General features: G+C 33.2%; 1 protein-coding gene across 14 annotated transcripts in view; it reads left to right on the top strand.

The window, feature by feature from the left end:
* Positions 1-11,606, top strand: part of LOC125075926 (potassium channel subfamily T member 2) — a 90,076-nt gene extending 78,470 nt beyond the window's left edge. Inside the window, exons 7-24 of one of the 14 annotated variants that reach the window (XM_047687779.1) lie at positions 64-158; positions 792-975; positions 1,676-1,903; positions 2,013-2,170; positions 2,269-2,466; positions 2,558-2,707; positions 2,782-3,197; positions 4,332-4,484; positions 4,572-4,725; positions 6,093-6,170; positions 6,844-7,194; positions 7,274-7,408; positions 7,607-7,718; positions 7,789-7,974; positions 8,176-8,385; positions 9,509-9,625; positions 10,300-10,505; positions 10,577-11,606. In XM_047687779.1, the coding sequence (XP_047543735.1) occupies positions 64-158; positions 792-975; positions 1,676-1,903; positions 2,013-2,170; positions 2,269-2,466; positions 2,558-2,707; positions 2,782-3,197; positions 4,332-4,484; positions 4,572-4,725; positions 6,093-6,170; positions 6,844-7,194; positions 7,274-7,408; positions 7,607-7,718; positions 7,789-7,974; positions 8,176-8,385; positions 9,509-9,625; positions 10,300-10,505; positions 10,577-11,168 (3,723 nt within the window). In that variant the 3' untranslated portion in view covers positions 11,169-11,606. Of the gene's footprint in view, positions 1-63; positions 159-791; positions 985-1,675; positions 1,904-2,012; positions 2,171-2,268; positions 2,467-2,557; positions 2,708-2,781; positions 3,198-4,331; positions 4,485-4,571; positions 4,726-6,092; positions 6,171-6,843; positions 7,195-7,273; positions 7,409-7,606; positions 7,719-7,788; positions 7,975-8,175; positions 8,386-9,508; positions 9,626-10,299; positions 10,506-10,576 lie in introns of all 14 variants that reach the window. The other 13 variants (XM_047687780.1, XM_047687778.1, XM_047687777.1 and 10 more) reach the window with 13 other exon arrangements.
* Positions 11,607-18,999: the final 7,393 nt, after the last annotated feature.

Here is an 18,999-nt window from a genome sequence, read left to right as displayed (position 1 = left end):
TAATTTTTTTTTAATAGTATACAATTCTGATTTTAATTCTAAACAATACAAGAACCTTTTCAGAACGATTTACATCGAGCGATGCAAAAGTCCCAGTCTGCTCTATCTCAGCAACTCATGATACTATGTGTCACGCTTCTATGCTTAGTGTTTACTAGGTAAGTTAGTTTATTACGAATATCAAATAATATATTTAAGTTTGAGTAAGAATTAAAATATTATACTAAAGAAATGTGTAGACTAAATTATAATTTAGAAAAGCAATCAAATCTGCTACAATCAAATGAATTCGAAAAATCTTTTCTGTCTTCATATTTTTTATTGTTTTTATATAAAAAAATATCGTTCGTATGATTACGTTTAATCAGATAAACGAAAAACAAATAACAATTTCCTTTTATAATATTTAGAAAATAATTCGGAGTCATCTCCGCGACGCCGAGCTCATTCAATTTGTAGCCTTTTAGGATTTTTATCATGCCACTTTGAAGCTTTTAGGGACAAAGCGTAAAAAGGATTCTTACCTTTATTTTTAATTTATTATATTATATATCAAAGTTTCATCCTGAGATGAATAATTTAGAAAAATGCCTCATAGAATAATGTAACTTGCAATGAATATTACTATGGTAATATTTTAACCAAGTAAAAGCTCAATGTCTTTAAAACGTTGAGTTTAACGTAATAGAATATTTTAAATAAGTTTATAATACCGACGTTACTAGCTAAATTTATACTCCTTGTTTTTTTATTATATCGTTTTCAAATTTAGACTGAATTTTCAATTTCAGCGTATGCGGTATCCAACATTTTCAACGCGCTGGCCATCGACACCTCAACCTGTTCCAAGCCACATACTTCGTGGTCGTGACATTCTCAACTGTGGGCTATGGAGATTTCGTACCGGATATCTGGCCATCCCAGCTGTATATGGTCATAATGATTGGTGTCGCACTCGTTGTTTTGCCCACGCAGGTTCGGAATGTACCTATCAGTTTTGTACATAAGCCAATAACGCTTATACTTCTCTAAAATAAAGTTTCAGATCTTCTTATTCTCTATCTTCTCAGCATGCTAGTTCTTCATTACTAAAACTTCATTTATTTAAATCTTATTATTACATATAACATATTTAAATCTTATAAAACATATATTTCTTTTATACTTTTTAGCTGTACGTCAACGAAATGAGAACTCCAAACATTTGTAGCTGAGAAGAAATGCCATTTATCCTCATTTGTTACCTAATATATAGTATCAACGTCTTTGCGACGTTGAGACCTAAACCCTCAACTACTGATGTCTAATCAGAAAAGTTCAAAATTATATTTAATTATTAAAATAAAATTTTGTCTAACAAGTTCATTCGCGGTATTAATGGAATGTTCAAGGACGTTATTCTTTCCTCGCAAACTGAATTAAGGTATAAAGTGCTTGAAGAGACTCGAGTTCTCTTTACCACTTTATTAATATTCCATTTTTCATAAAGAACTTTACAAGATATTTATTACGTTTTCGGACTTCAAAGCAATTAATTAACACATTTTACATCTTTTTAGTTACACTATATTAATCTACTTCTTGAAAAAGAAATAAGTTTCTTTTTAATTGATGACCTACAAATATTACTAAATAAATACAAATGTACTTTAAAAATTTATGAATATCGTTACAGTTTGAACAATTGGCATTCACCTGGATGGAAAGGCAGAAACTCGGTGGTTCTTACTCATCTCACCGCGCACAGTCAGAGAAACACGTGGTAGTTTGCTCGACAACGCTCCATGCCGACACAATTATGGATTTCCTGAATGAATTTTATGCTCATCCTCTACTTCAGGATTACTACGTTGTACTGCTTTCACCAATGGAGCTGGATACAACCATGCGAATGATTCTGCAGGCATGACTTTTTTTTTAAATAGAAGAAATTATGACCTAAATTTGTAATAAGTTTGTAATATAAGCAGTTTATTTTAAACTTATTTTTATCGTCATATTACCTATTACAGGTTCCGATTTGGGCTCAACGTGTTATTTATATACAAGGATCATGTTTGAAGGACACTGATCTGATTCGAGCACGTATGAACGAGGCCGAGGCTTGTTTTATATTAGCTGCTAGAAACTATGCTGACAAAACTGCTGCTGACGAGCATACGATTCTTAGGTAATTTAAAATTCTTGAACTGGTATTTTGATTATGTGCTCACTACTACGCTGGCAATTCAACAATAAATCTAATCAAAATAACTGTGACCGTTTCAGATCCTGGGCGGTAAAAGATTTTGCCCCGATTGTCCCCCAATACGTACAAATTTTCCGGCCGGAGAATAAACTACACGTTAAGTTTGCGGAGTTTGTTGTTTGCGAAGATGAGTTCAAATATGCACTTCTCGCCAACAACTGCACTTGCCCCGGTGCATCAACTCTAGTTACACTGCTCCTGCACACGAGCCGCGGACAGTAAGCCTTCATCTATTATACTTAAAATATTTAAGCCACGTATACATTTCTCACAAATCTCTCTCTACAATTAATGGTTTAATTTTTTCAGAGAAGGTCAACAATCACCAGAGGAATGGCATCGTCTTTATGGCAAATGCTCTGGCAATGAAATCTATCATATCGTACTAGGTGATAGTCGATTCTTTGGTGAATATGAAGGGAAAAGCTTTACTTATGCCAGTTTTCACTCACACCGAAAGTATGCATATGCTTAAATATACGAAAATATTCTTAATAATTATATTTTTACTTTATATATTCTTTTTCGTTTAGATATGGTGTAGCTTTAGTTGGAGTTCGTCCAGCAGAGCTGCCTGAATTTTATGAAGAAACCATACTCTTGAATCCAGGCCCACGACACATCATGAAAAGCACCGACACGTGCTACTACATGAGCATCACGAAGGAAGAAAACTCTGCTTTCGTAGTATCTGAAAAACAGACTGAAAGCAAATCCAATGCTATACCAAAAGATCAAACTACATGTAGTCTCCTCTCTAACGAAAAGAAGACTGGAGATGCGGAAGGCGGCACCGGACAGCAGAAAAGACCAGACGGTACTAATGTGGCTCAGTACGACCTCCCACAAGTGATACTACAAGCTCCCGCGAGTTCCACACCAAATACATCGCCATCACGCATCTACCCAGCTAATACTGTATCATCCGCTAATTTAACTGTTGCTGGCTGTGAGTGTCACAGTTGGATTACTGCCTAAAGTAGATTGGATAAAATCGCCGTTTAACTAGTTTATTGGCGATCATTTGGTCTACTTTATAGTTCTATTGCTTAAGTTGCTCGATGTCAACCAAATTTTTATTTTATTGAATCTTATAGAATCGATTGGCCGACCTGGACAGAGAGCAGCTCGCCATTTTAGAGGATTTTTGGGTAATTCTGATCACGGTGAAAGTAAAATACCGGTACTACACGGTCACTGACGTTTTGCTTTGATATTATTCTATATAAATTTTTCCTTTTATCTTATTCACTTTGGTCCGAAGAGTACATTTCCTACATAAATAGACAAATTTAAAAATGAATAATATATTAAAAATGCTGAATTAGAATACGGTTCAAGCGTTAAAGAGCTGTCAATTTTAAAAACACTACGTGAGTGACAACATTGGATGATTCTGATTAATTTCAGCTCATGAATGATTATTTAGAAAAAAGAGATCGTATTGTGCATGCTATGTTTGCTAGCATTTTTATTGTAGGCAGCAAAACTAAAGTATGGCGAGTAGATAATCAATATCGAAATGCAAAATTTACATTATGGTCCCATCTGAAAATTCCTTGTTTGTTTAATATTCTAATGGTTTTGCGTCCGATATGGTTAACATATAATTGCATCGCTATTTGTATTTACGAAGTATTCATATTTTTATTCTAGCGGCTAGTTTGTGCGTTATATTCGTGAATAGCCTATTGCGTATGCCTCATGCGATGCCTTAGTTTCGTAGTATGAATTCAAAATTCATCAAATACAATCATTATATCACGAAATTATCCTCATGTCATATATTATTGTCGAATCGCTATTAATGTATATTCAAAATAAATCGTATCACTTAGAATGAGAAATGCGATATGCGATACAAATATTATATTAAATAATTGACGAAATAATTGGCTATTACAATTGCTAACAGCCTCGAAAATAATCGAGGCTAGCCAACCAGTAGAAGTCGATTTCGAATCTACTGGTTGAAACACAATTGTTATTATTTTATCAATTATCTTCAAATATTAAGTTAAACATTTATGAATACAAGTATCTAGTTAACAGAACAATTACGACAAAAAAAAATAACTTTCAGCGAAATTTGGAGAAGCATCAACATCGGCATCAGACTCACGCACCTGTCTCAAAGAATCTCCGGCTACAGACAGTGCAACCGATAGCCACCTCTTACTTCCTCGACCTGATAACACCAACTTTTTGAGTCCCGATAGTCTCCATTGCCGACGAGGTAGCATTTAGTTTTTCCATATTATATTAATATACCGAAATCGATGCTGCACTATTGTATTAATTTGTAATAAATGTTCTTATTCAGGTAGTAGAAGACCATCGATACTTCCGGTACCGGATATGGTAACGAGCAGCCTAAACATTGCATCTGATAATCAAGAGGAAGGAGTTGGAGTTGACGAAAGTGAAGATGAACTGGAGGATGACGTCCCCTGGCGCTCTCCTTCCGAAAAGATTGCGTAAGACACATCGCAGACCGAAACGCCATTACCGCGATCATGCACGCAAGCATATTTATTTTTGTCACTTCGCTGTCTTTTCAATATTAGTAATTAGAAACTTTAAAAATACAGTTTAACTGTTTTATCGGATATACATTCAGTAAATTAAAAACATGCAAAAAGATTTATTACATTGTTCACATAATTATAAACACGAGTACGTTTTTATATTTACACAATGTAGATCCATACACGTATTAGCAAAACTTAAATCATATTTTCTTTTACTAATTTTAATAATAATTATACAATTTTAAAACGACAATAATTTGTCGCCGATAAATGTCTAGAATTAAATTTTGCTAATTATTTTTTTTATTTTATCGTCAATATAATTGTGCTCCAGTTTAAAAACACACAATATCTTGACGATCTTCCAAATTTGTTTCTTATTGTTTTAGCCTGTACATTCAAATCGTGTAGATAGAAAAAGCGGATCTCAGCAGCTGCATGCACTCAGCACAAAGTACGTCATTGTATCTTACTCGTAAGTTCTGTTGTGCATCGAACATGTGTATTGCTTGGCTTCTAGCTTACACTACGCACTCCTACAGTAAATAAACATTAACTTACGGTTTTGTTACTATAGTTTTCAATGCTCATAAAATATTAAATCTAGTGGAGTGAAACAAAAATCAAACCGAAAATCCTAATTTAGTAAAAACAAATTTCGGTGATCCGTTAGCATACATTTTTTATGATAAGAAATATAAAGAAAATATTGCAAATATTTCGTCAAGATAACACAATAAATTATACAAAAATACATGAAGCATGGTTCTGATCCAACGGCTGTACGGCGGTTTGTATTTTCGTGTTTTATTTCAACGATTTAACACAACAAAACATTTATTTTAAAATATGAAAATAATACCAGAGCTTTTTCTCTTTTAAATTAAATATATAATATGAAAACATTAATGATAAATAGGAAATAGTATTGTCATGAATATCCATTAATTGTCTACATTCTCATATTGCATTATTTTAAAATAATTATTGAGCTTAACTACAGTCATTTTATTGCTACACGCATGTGCCAAAAATTATTCACATTCAAATTAATAACATCAAAAAGACATTTTAATAACTAATTTAACAATTTTATCAAATGAATTGCTACAAACCACACATTCTTAAGCAAATTTCAAAAGTTCCACTTTTTAATGGTTAATTTACAAAAACTAATATAGCGCACGATCCCTTAAGCTCGTATGTAGCACACACGAATGTTACCCGTCGTGAGTGTTTAGTTGATACGAATGTGTGCATTGTGTACGTACCCTTGAGCCCTGAGTATGTCCCCACTGCCGCGGCGTGTGCAGTGACGACGCAACTACGAGCTCCATGTCCTCGCTGGGGGGGAGTGAAACACGCACTGCTTGGCGCAACGATTTCACCAGGTAAGCATGAAGCAACCCTAGCTTGAGTGTCCTGACAATGACTGTTAGAAATTACTTATTCACGATCTAAGACATCGATGCACTTTACTGTCATATAAAATAATTTCTTGTCTTAGAGAGGTTTTGGTGTCTCATAAAATTATAAATGTTTGTTAAATTCCATGAAGAATTTATAACACATAATATTAATAACGATTAATAGCTAATTTTCAATGTTAATTATTTTTACAAATGTATAGTGAAAATTAGATATTAATTTGTTCGACTTATTTAATAAAATGTGTATTTTTAATGTTTTCTGAAAGAAAGCAAATGTACTTACAACTAAGGGTAACTTTATATAGTCAAAATTAGACGTGCACACGATATTATTTTAAAGCATATTTTAAAACTGCTTGATATTGGATGTTAGTTTATATTAGCACATTTTTGAATATGAATTCACATATTTTTCTCGATTTTTAATATATATTTTTTTTATTCTATAAATTCTGCATAATAATGATTATGTAGCATACAAGCAGTAAGTATTTCTTTTATTTATTTTCTTTTTTATTTTCTTAATTATTATTATCTTTAAAATAAAAAGCTTTGCTTTGCCTTATTTAAGTTACACGTGAATAATAGTATCAATTTTCAACCTATAAAAACTGCCGCATGTCTTACTTTACAGGATCGTGAAAGGCTTCCCTCCAGTGTCACCGTTCATAGGCGTAAGCCCAACGTTGTGCTACTTGCTGAAGGAAAAGAAACCTCTGTGTTGCCTTCAACTGGCTCAAGTGTGCGAACATTGCGCTTACCGTAACGCAAAGGAATACCAATGGCAAAATAAGACAATAATTCTTGCTGCCGATTACGCCTCCAATGGAATCTATAACTTTATTATTCCACTGCGCGCACATTTCAGGTCAAAAACTTCACTCAATCCTATAATCCTCCTGCTGGAACGCCGACCTGATGTCGCTTTCCTTGATTCAATTTCTTACTTTCCATTGGTCTATTGGATGCTCGGTACTATTGATTGGTAAGATACTTATTTAATTATATCCTTGTATTATAAGATATTCAATTCCAAAGGCAATAATATAAAGTTAACTTTACAGCCTAGATGATCTTCTGCGCGCAGGTATAACTTTAGCCGAAAACGTGGTGGTTGTTAACAAAGAATTATCTAATTCAGCCGAAGAGGACAGTCTCTCTGACTGCAACACCATAGTGGCAGTTCAAACAATGTTCAAGTAAAAATCTTCCTTAATACAGTCATTTTTTATATCTAGTCTAGTTGTTAAGATACTAGGTAAGGTGCGCGCTTTGCGAATATTTCTTTTCGAATTGCAAGCGACATTTATGAAAATATATAATGCTCAGCGAATAACAGGTACGCTACTGCGGTCTGGCGCTATTTCAATGGGCTCAAGATAATTAATCTTTTTCAGATTCTTTCCATCTATTAAATCTATAACGGAACTATCTCAATCATCAAACATGCGATTTATGCAATTCAGAGCTCATGATAAATACGCGTTGCATCTTTCGAAGATGGAAAAGGTTTGCTATAATGTTTTTAGGTCATATGAAAACACTAAAATTATATTTATCACAGCATCTTTTATTGCAGCGCGAAAAAGAAAGAGGGTCCCATATCTCCTACATGTTCCGACTTCCCTTTGCTGCTGGTTCTGTCTTTTCCGCGTCTATGTTGGATACGCTTCTATATCAGGCATTCGTAAAAGATTACGTCATAACTTTTGTGAGACTCTTGTTGGGCGTTGATCAGGCTCCAGGATCAGGATTTCTTACTTCTGTAAGTTTCATTTAATACGTTTGCGAATATATTATTTGCGAAAGCTGTAAAAGATCTTATTGCAATCTCATTTCACCTCATGCTGCGCGAATTTATGCGTGTAAAATTTATTGTAATTTTCAATATATTGATGATTTCATCCTTAAAATTGTTATACCGAATATTATTAAGTAACATTTTGCTACCTTGGACTTCTGACAGATGAAAATAACAAAGGAGGATATGTGGATACGTACATATGGTCGGCTATATCAAAAGTTATGTTCTACCACATGCGAAATCCCGATCGGGATTTATCGCACTCAGGATACGAGCTTAGCTGATCAAGCGCACCACGTGAGTATGTCGCCACGGAGCCCGACTGGGTGGTTTTGGTCACGCCTCGCGGGATTGCGACCATCGCGAGCATCGGTGAGTCGGCCTACTGTACCTCTCAGATAGTACTCCTTAAATACAGTCCTTCGCCGCTACCTACCGCTATATTGAAGTATTTCACGCAAATTAAAACGTACATTAAAATTGAAACTAGATCACGTTGCATCCATGTAGTCCTAGTCTTTGGACTGTATTTCGGGTACCTTTTTAAATATAATTTATCTTTCCTACGGGTCAGCGTTACACTTACTCATTACAAACTGTCTTACATCAACATATGAAGCCTACACTTGTGGCGTCTTTGTAAATTAGTTTTTTTGCATTTGTACAACTTTCTATTTCTCATACGATACTCGATTTTCTTTTAAAATACACGAGCTTAATTTTCTATTCAATCGCAAATTGCTATAGCCAAAATGTCGACCCTTTGTGCTTTTGCGTGAATACGGATCTGACTAAAGAGTGTTTTCAATTGACATTTTATCGCTGCGGGTCAAATCAAACACAACAACTAAAACTGAATTGCACGCATATCGGTATCGAGCTCGATGATCGCAATCCCGCCATATTGTTGTCCTATTAGTACGTATCTGCATGGACTGTTAGATAAAGAAATAGTTGGACGACGACATCATATTACATCAACCTAGCGATGGACCACCGCCGATTTGATTTGCCAGAAAATTTGCTGCTATACGCAGAGAGCGTAAACACCCTTCATCAGAATCCGATAATAGACATGATCTTTGCATGGTTTCTCATAAATTCTGCCAAATCATGTAAGGTTTTCTATTTAATTTGTCTATTGTGAAAGTGATTACCTGCCTTAGCTTAGATTTTAAACTTCACTTGATGCTTGTAGTATAAACTTGTATATTTCTAGTATTGCATTACAAAACAATGCATAATCTTAATACTCTAGACCGTTCAGCATGCACCTCATAAGAACGTAGACCGCAGATATCATTTTTCACAATTTTGATGCTCTCTCGCATTAATTAAATAAAACACCTGTCATGCTGTTATCCTATCAACGATTTTTCGTAAACTATTCGAAATGTAAAAATAGGTCAAGATTTATTTTACAATATCAGTATGCGAGCGAGCGTCGCACTTAGGGACTTATAGGCGGAGCAGACGTGTGATAGGCAAGTTACAGCAGGCGACGGGGGATGCTGGGCCGGCAGGAGACGGTGGGTCGGAAGGAAGGGGAGCCCGATCGCGCCGGGGAACCACGGGTTGTCTCAGCGGCTGCTACGGAGACCGTACTCCAGCGGTAAGACCCCGCCACACTATCGCCCGCATTGGTGACTAACAAAACGTACGAGAAAAAGTTTTCTATTGTTTTGTTTTACACCAATTTCGAAGAATATTTTCCGATAGTCACCAATGACCCATGCCTTGGGGTTACATAAAAACTCTTAATATTTGTTTTAATACTTTTAATTTTGCTGTAACAGACGCAGGTGTAAAGGTATTTTGTCATTTAGATTTTTATAACTTTAACAATCTCATCATAAGTTTATAGCAGTTTTATAATTGCTAATAATCTACTGCTTATATCCATTTATCGAGCTTTAGATTAGTCTAGATCCTAGCAGTAGACATTTCGCAATTGTGCGTTATTTGCACTTAGTTCGTTAGACTTAAAGTAGAACAGTCTGTTCCAGTGTGCACAACGCATAATATGTTCGATATATTAAATTACACATTATTTTAAATGAAACGTGTGTCTTGGGTATCAACTGTTTGGAGTTTAATACTCATTTTTTCAAGACATACATTTTGTTGAATCGTCTTATATCAAATGTAAGTCACTCGTCAAATGCATGTACAAAACTCAAATAAAACTTAGTAAGAGAAACGGTAACGCACATAAATTAATATATAATAGTTTATTTGCTTCTTGTATCTACTACGCATAGTTTCAAAATATTACTTATGTTTTAGTATTCAACAAGTTTGGCTGACGAAGCTCGAGATAACCATGCACAGCAAATTGAGAGAGCAGAAATTGCTAATCTTGTACGATCTAGAATTGAGTCATTAAACTTGACTGGAGTCGATTATGACGACGTTAGCGAGAAACGAAACAGTCTCTCATACGTTATTATAAATCCAAGCTGCGACCTCAACTTGCAAGAAGGCGACATCATGTGAGTTTTTTCTGAAAGGATAATTGAAGTCACAAAATTAAGATGTTTTTAATAAAATTTTCTCCTTTCAGATATCTGGTGCGCCCTTCACCATTCTCAGCGCAAAAGACGTTTGAACGTCATAACAGCCGACGCAAGTCCAACATAAGCTTCTGCTCTGGTGCACTTATTCAGGCTGCTGCAGCAGGCAGTCGTCGTGGATCAGCACTTGGAGGCCTTTCAAGCCTTTCGCCACGAGCGCCGCCGTTGACAAATGCGAAGGCGAACTCCCTCTCTCTTCCTGATAGCCCCACTATCATTACTGACTTTCGTGGGCGTTCAAATTCTCTTCGAGTAGTAGACGACATCTTGCTGCGTCGATCCAACTCCCTGCGACAGGGACTGGGTACGCCTGCTAGTTCTCGTCGCCGGAAGAGCAGCCTGGAAGAAATCGGAATCTCACACTTTAATTCACTTCTTCAACACCAGCAACAACAGCAGAATGCGAATGCTATTAAGATTGCTCTCAATGGAAGCATTGGTCTGGAGGTGACACCACCAGATGAGGGTCCCATGGATCGATTTGGATATCAGGATATGGCAGCGGCTCTTCCCTCTACATCGGCGGGATCTGGCTTGCCACCTACCCCAGACCCCCAACACCTTCAGGGTACGATCGTATGATACAATCTTATGTGGGGACGGCGACTCAGTTCCGTGGTGAGGAACAAATGGAACTAAGCCTAAACGACTCCGGCTAGAAAAATGTCAACGGAACATATTTTCGTCTCGTAGCGTCTCTACTATGCACGTAGTGTTTCAACTATAAATTTTCCAAAGAAACTTCAAAGTGAGTGACTGGATCGGGACAATACGCGGTAGTGAAATCTGTGTATTGTAAGCGGGATCAACTAGTTAATATGTAAAGGGAATATGGCCTATGGCTGTACATAGCGGGGCTTTCTTTGGTCTTATTCTATTGTATGTATATAAGAGTGTGACTATCAAGAAAACTCTTTCACTAAATTAATATATTTACAAAATGTTTATTATGTGTACCTAATATTATTAAATGGATTTAATAAGTAATGCTGTAGAAGATATCTATTTTAGATTTAATAGATATATATCGATTGTAACTTCATTATTTAATCAACATAAAAATATATGTACTTATATCACTATAATTAGATTTATTGACTGTCGAATTGTATTTCAATTAGTATCTGTGGCAATCAATAAAGTCGATACGACCTCTATGAATTATATTATTGAAAATTAAACCTATACTTATTTGTCGCATATCGCACCTCGCGTTATCTAATACAAAACTTATCAGTATTTTTAAATTATCAACAATAAAACTTTAGAGTTTTAATTATTAAAATCACGCATATTTCTGTCTTGTTAAATCCTTTAAATTGTTTTTAACTTGTAAGTGGGTGTATTAATTATTATTTTTCACCGTCGTTTGTTTTTACTTGAACGAAAACCTAACTTACTAAATACAAAAAAACCTATAATAACATGCCAATCATTTTCGAGCCGGCTAAATTTTTTACCAAACTACACGTAGCTTCATTGAAGAAAGTATTAAATCTTAGTATCAACCTATTGTGAGAAAAGCGAGGAATAATTGATTTTATGTGTAGATAATTGATAAATTGATTGTTAGTTTATCAAGAAATGAGTGAGATTAGTATATTATGCTTTTCTTATTCTACAATGTCATCGTATACGGTTACAGTCACGTTAATGATAACGGTATGTTCTCACTTGAGTATTTATGAAATATCATAAAATATATTTCGAATACTAACATATTAGGCTCCTAAAAAATTTATAACTTAATGAAAGGTATCTTTTGCGCCGCGATGTGACTTACTTTGTTAACTGAACTGAGCTGACCTCTTTTTCTGATTTATGATTACTGATTTATTATTTTAAAATAAAAACTATTGTAACCTCTACAAAACAAATGATTGTACAATTCCATTTCGTAAAAGTTGGCGTACACGTATACCTATTGATAGTCTTACGTGGGTAATGAAAGAGGACCATTTTATTAGAATTAATTCAATTCTTAGTTAAATGCTGTTGGTTTTTTTAGATTTAACTTAATCCAGTTTGCCGTAAGTCACTTCGGCCATGCGCCTGTCGCCTCGTAGCAACCGGGAACGTTTGGCAATAACACACCGATGCGGGATAGGAACGAAAATAACTTTATTCGAAAATAACCAATAATAGTAATTTTACTAAAATTTTAGATTTTGGCGACTGAAAATATTACAACACGAGGATTACAGGGAGTAAGTTTTGTTATTTTTTAGATACAATAGGAAAAAAAGAAATTCGGGAATTAAATTAAATTTTTTATACAACTTTACTTTTTAATCAGCTCATTGCATTGCATCTTTTAAATATTTATAAAATACCCTTGTATTTTATGAGTGAGGAGTAGGTATACTACGATTACGAGTAAGTACCTTACGGCTACGAGATTACGAGTACGAGATACACTCGTTACTCATAAAAATACATAAACAGATCTACATCTGTTCACTCACGAAGGCGGTCCCAAGGTAAATTATCGTGGTACATTAACAAATATAATTTAATCTGTATTTTTTGCTTTAGCATTAGCATTTGTAGCATTAGCAGCCTGTAAATTTTCCCACTGCTGGGCTAAAGGCCTCCTCTCCCTTTGAGGAGAAGGTTTGGAGCATATTCCACCACACTGCTCCAATGCGGGTTGGCGGAATACACATGTGGCAGAATCTCGTTGAAATTAGACACATGCAGGTTTCCTCACGATGTTTTCCTTCACCGCCGAGCACAAGATGAATTATAAACACAAATTAAGCACATGAAAATTCAGTGGTGCCTGCCTGGGTTTGAATCCGAAATCATCGGTTAAGATGCACGCGTTCTAAACACTGGGCCAAATTAAATTAGTCATTTCACGCACAATGCACTGCAATGCGGCGTGCATTATTGTGCTAGTAGTGTGTTTGTGATAGTAATTATTGCTTCTTGAGTGAAAAGATCTAGACTTTAACATTAAAAGTGAATTAATATATTATTGATATCGTAACATGCATTAATCAATTACTTTGCTGCTGATGCGCAGTACCTACTACAAATGTAAAATGCAATACATTTATCATACCTTTAAACTCTAATCGTACTTTATCTCATTTATTATCATCTTGTATCCAAATGTAGATTTAAAACATGATTTTCAAACTTTTTAATTTTTTACCAGCAGCAAATGTTTTAAAAAAATTTAAACTAAGCTGTTGGGTTCTACTTGTTGTAAATACAATTCCAAAATTCGACCCACGACAACATATGAAGTTAATTATAAGCTTGAGATATAAATATACATATACAAACAAATATAATGACAACTACATAATTTAAAAAAGAAGAAGATAAGAGCATCTAAGTAACAATTAATCGAATTGTTGATTTCAGATGGATAAGACATGTGCTGCAAAGGTTTCAATCATGTATTATAATTTATTTTCTCTTTTTGTTACTTGTTTATCAATATTTTCAATTCAGCATGTACGTAGTTATGTACTTTAGCTTATTCAAAATATTATAGAGTTAAAATTCAATTGTTTCGTAAAATTTAAATAGATTTTATTTCAATTTAGCAATTTTGTGTTAATCTGAAATCTACATACATAATTTCAATATTCTAGTGCAAGGGAAATGATTGTCGCTCAAAAGTAAGTATAAACCCAAGTTTTTATAACTACTACGACTATCATCAGACTTCGACCGATGAAATTGGTAAGGTGAAGCTAAAATTCGGTAATTTTAGTAAAAAGGTTTGGTTTTGGTTGAATGTATTACTTAGGCAGAGGTATATGACTCACGATTACAGTTAGATATATTTTTTTAATTCACTTTAATTTAATAATATTAGATTACAGTATTTTTAATTATACATACATTTATTATAATGAAAATGATACTACTAATTACTGAAATATTTATTCTACATGGGTTATCGTTTAATTTTTTCATTTCTTTCAGTGCTTTGGTAGCATGTCCACATCAATGGTTGGTAAAATATGATTTTAAATTTATACTAGATTATTTTGTAATACACTATTATCTCTTATAATAATTGTTACGTAACTTAAGTGCATTGAGAATTACTGATTTTATTGGTCTGGTGAAACAAACAAATTGAAACTTCTATACAATTGAATACTGACTAAATTGACCATAATATTTTAGATAGAGCATTCGATATATTTTTAATTAACTAATATCTGTTTCATTAAAACGTTAACTTAACTTGTATACATTATATTTTATTATTGAAATATTATGTGAACAACTTTGTTCTTACAAAAAAGTGTTGGTAGCCCGAAGCTATTTTAATACGTACCTAATGTATATAAAGGTACAAAACAATTTAGTAACTTTTTCACTTCTATTAACCGATTTTCTTTTTAACTTCGTAGCCATTGACAGTCTTAGTATCATTGTTAAAACATTTTTGGGAACATAAGTAAAAGAAATCGAAATATTTCAAATTATATATTTCCCTCAAAGTTTCGATTATTATTAATTATTAAAATCATAAATAATATTAAAATATTAAAATATTATTTATACGAATAGGCTCATAAAAGTACTTTTGTATCGTCTTGTTACTGTGTTGAATTAATGTAGAGCTACCACCGGTTCAGAAAGTAGATTCTACCGAGAAATAATGGCAAAAACTCAGTAGTTACTCTTTTTCCTTATTTGAATTACAGAATTTGTTAGTAAAATACAATTAAATTTTTATTTATCCTGAGTGCAGGCCCTCGAGTAACTGAGGTCCTCCAGGGCGCATACTCTTTTGTGGCCTCAGGGCCTCTAAACCTTTAAATCCGGATCTGAACACCGCTTGTTTTACAATACAACACAATACAATGTGTATTATTTTTGTTCTTTAGGCTGTAGGTTTTAACGCAACGGCTATGGTATGCTTTATGTACAATATTTTTTAATTATTTTATTAAGTTTGTAAACTTTAAGGCGGATTCAACTAATATCAGTTATTTTTACAATAGACAACTGGTGATCTTTCCTCGGTCGAAGTAAGTATTCATTACATTAATTTTGTGATACAAATTAATTTCAAGTTGATTATTATATTTATTTAAAATTATATAAAAAAAAAATACTTTTGTTCATTTACAGTGTTACGGTCCATTTTGCCAAGCAAGAGTAATTACTTCAAACTATGTACATATTAATATAAATTAGGAAAAATAAAAACGAGAATATTAATAAATATATTTATTTTTAAACAGTGCAATGGAGTTTTAAATATTTGCACGTCGAAGGTAAAAGAGAAGTATAGTTACGCATATTTAATAATTTAATTTCCTTTTTTTTTTTAATATCTACTTGGCTGTATTTTTTTCAATCGTAGTTTTGCCTCGCGTTAGGCGTATTAGTTTTTATAAATGACACAACCTTATAAATGTGTTATTTATAAACAGGTAAATAACAGTATTTAACTTAAACTGCAAAGCCCAAGGGTTCAAGTATCAGATCAGGTCAATAAAAAGATTAGAAGAACTATTTTTTTTAATTGATAATTCTCGATCTTTCTCTTCATCCGTGCGTGTCAGTGCACTACTGATCATAGGCCGTGGCACACCATCAAACTCGATGTTCAGCACCACTCCAATCTCTACCCGCTGCCTTTCGATTATCCTTGCCCCATTTGCTGACACACGACCTTAATTAACACTTTCGATACTAATTAATATAATTTTATATAACTATATATCACGCGAAAACTTTATAATAAAAGGTGAACTATGATATGTTTTCCTAATTAAATTATTAATTTGCAGTGTTATGGACGAGTGTGTCAATCGAAGGTAAATTTTTTCTACGGTGTGAACATTACAATTCATACTTGTAATAGATATTTTGAATGAAATCATAGACGATCATTTACTTTCGAAAGTAGTAATAAATCATTGTATGTAAGCCGTCTAGTACGCTTCCTCTGCCTTGTAACAGAAAAAAATTGCAGGCTGAAATATTATTATTTAAAATATATTAAAACTGCCGTTGGCCTAGTGACAAGTACCAATATGGAAGATCCTGTATTTAACTCCCGGTTCAGTCGCAGCTCAGAGTTTGAAAAATAACCGTGTTTGAACACCAGTTCCTGCTTCTGAATTCCGATCGTGTCGGATTAAGACAATGCTTTTGTATTAGCGTATATTCTGTATTTTTACAATATGTCCTGCGATATGAGCTATTCATTGTAAATATCTTTCGTAGCGGCAATCGCCCATAAGAACATACATAGTAGGCATCGTATAAAATAAAATTATATGCAATAATTGTTTCAAATTTACTTCTCTCCAGAATTAGATCCGATTGTCTTAGCATACCTAATCATTGCGTCATTAGATGATGAAAGATGTTATTCTACTGGCATCTACATATAGTATTTGTGCAGAAGTAACTCGATATTAAATTTACCACGAATAGAAAAAAACTTACGTGTAAATAAAGTGTTTTAAAACTTATATTCGTCTTCCTCAAAATTATTTTAATTTCAGTGCCAAGCAGGTTCTTGTTTGACCTTGGTATGTATTATACCTAGATATAAAATTAAAAATATATATATGCTAAAAATGCATGCACTTATTATTTTTATATTGTTTATAGAGTAATGGACATTCAGCAAGAGCAAGCGTACGTGTTTAAAAAAGATAATACTTATCGTATTTTAAAATACGCAACAAGATTTTATTTTATTTTAATTTTATTTAATTAGTGCGAAGGACACCAATGCAGATCTAATGTAAGTCGCTACATTTTCATTTTAAACACATTGCGACACTGTTCTTACGTTTTTTTTTTTTTCTATATATGTGTGTATATAGATAGATATAAATATATAGAGATAAGATATAAATGAAACTCTATTTCTCCCTGTGAAAATCACGTGAAAAATATTGAACGTATTGTATAAGGGGCAATCGACGCGGAATCGTCAGAAAATGTTTAGTTACAGGTTATTTTTTGTACCGTTCTCAGCTTAAGCGATGTTTATATTTTAGCTCCTCAATGGCAAACATTAATTTAAAAAAAAAAAACTCGTACGAAGGGCTACGAGTATATATCCCATTGTTACAACTTACTTAAAACCAATACATTACTGTCTTGTAGTATAATAAATTAATTATTTAAAAAAAAAAAATCAAATTACTAAGGACATATTTTTACGCGTATATATGACATTGAATATTGTGTTGACATTAATTCCTTTATTTTACCAGTGTACTGGAATCAACTGCTTATCGGAGGTGATGATGCCTATTTATTTTTAATAAATAAGTCCGAAACCGTCGTAGGTATTTAATTAGCATTTACTAAAATAATTTATTATATTTTGTCATAATTATGTATATAAGAAGATTAATGAACCATCTTTTTTTAAAAAAAAAAGAAAATGTCTATGTATATTGTTAAAGCTATGATTTTGCTTTAAAACGCTTGTATGTAACACCAGTTAAAAATTAAGTATCATGATCTATCGACTGGGCTTATCGGTCTAATCACATCATTCGAAAGGTACAGCTGTTCTATTGAAAAGCACTGAAGAAAAATCGGCTTATATTGTCTACATAGTACATATGCACACGTGAGCTACATATATTTGCATAACAAAATAACTATTGCTTTAGAAATCCACATTATAGTTGTCTCAATATATAATATGAGAGTATATACTTGTCAGACTTTTGAAAACATTAACTTACAATAACTTACATCTTGTAGTGCCATGGAACGGGCTGCGTCTCCGAGGTATTATAATTTTTATCTATATCTGCTCAAAAACAAATGAATTTCATATACAAAATATATTTATTAATAGATTTTGGTGTCCAGTACATTAGTAGATAGAAAAAAACACGTGATTAATAACAGATCTTTTTATATTATTAATAAATCTTGCCTGACCGTGTCTCATGTAATTTTCAATCGGCATGGATCCACTCGGACAGGTCCAAGCCTCCGCAGTGTTGAAATGTGGGTCAAGGTCATGGGTGTAAGAGATTAGGCCGTCTGCAGGCTTGTGATTTAAATAAAATGTCAAATACTACGTCGTTCTTTTAACACTTCAACATTTATAAGTTCTCTTCGCCTTGTTTGAATAATTAACAAAAATATATTTAAAGTATTTTTTAATTTATTATTAATTGGCATTTATTTTTATTGAAATAATTTCAGTGTCATGCAAAGAAGTGTGAAGCACACGTGAGTTTATTTTAAGTAATGAATGTAATACTCTTAAATATTTACAAATATTTCATGACCATGAAATTCACGGATTTTTCGCCAATATATAAAAGTCAAAATAGTTTCAAATATTACAGCTACCAATATAGCTATATAACAATACTTTTACTAAAAGATTCTCCGAATCGCGCTGCATTTTCTCTTATAAATTTTGAATTAATTTATGACT

This window comes from Vanessa atalanta, chromosome Z (genome assembly GCF_905147765.1).
Source record: "Vanessa atalanta chromosome Z, ilVanAtal1.2, whole genome shotgun sequence".
Classification (NCBI taxonomy): domain Eukaryota; kingdom Metazoa; phylum Arthropoda; class Insecta; order Lepidoptera; family Nymphalidae; genus Vanessa; species Vanessa atalanta.
Note: the sequence above shows the minus strand (reverse complement) of the source record. Positions and strands in the feature narration are given on the sequence as shown.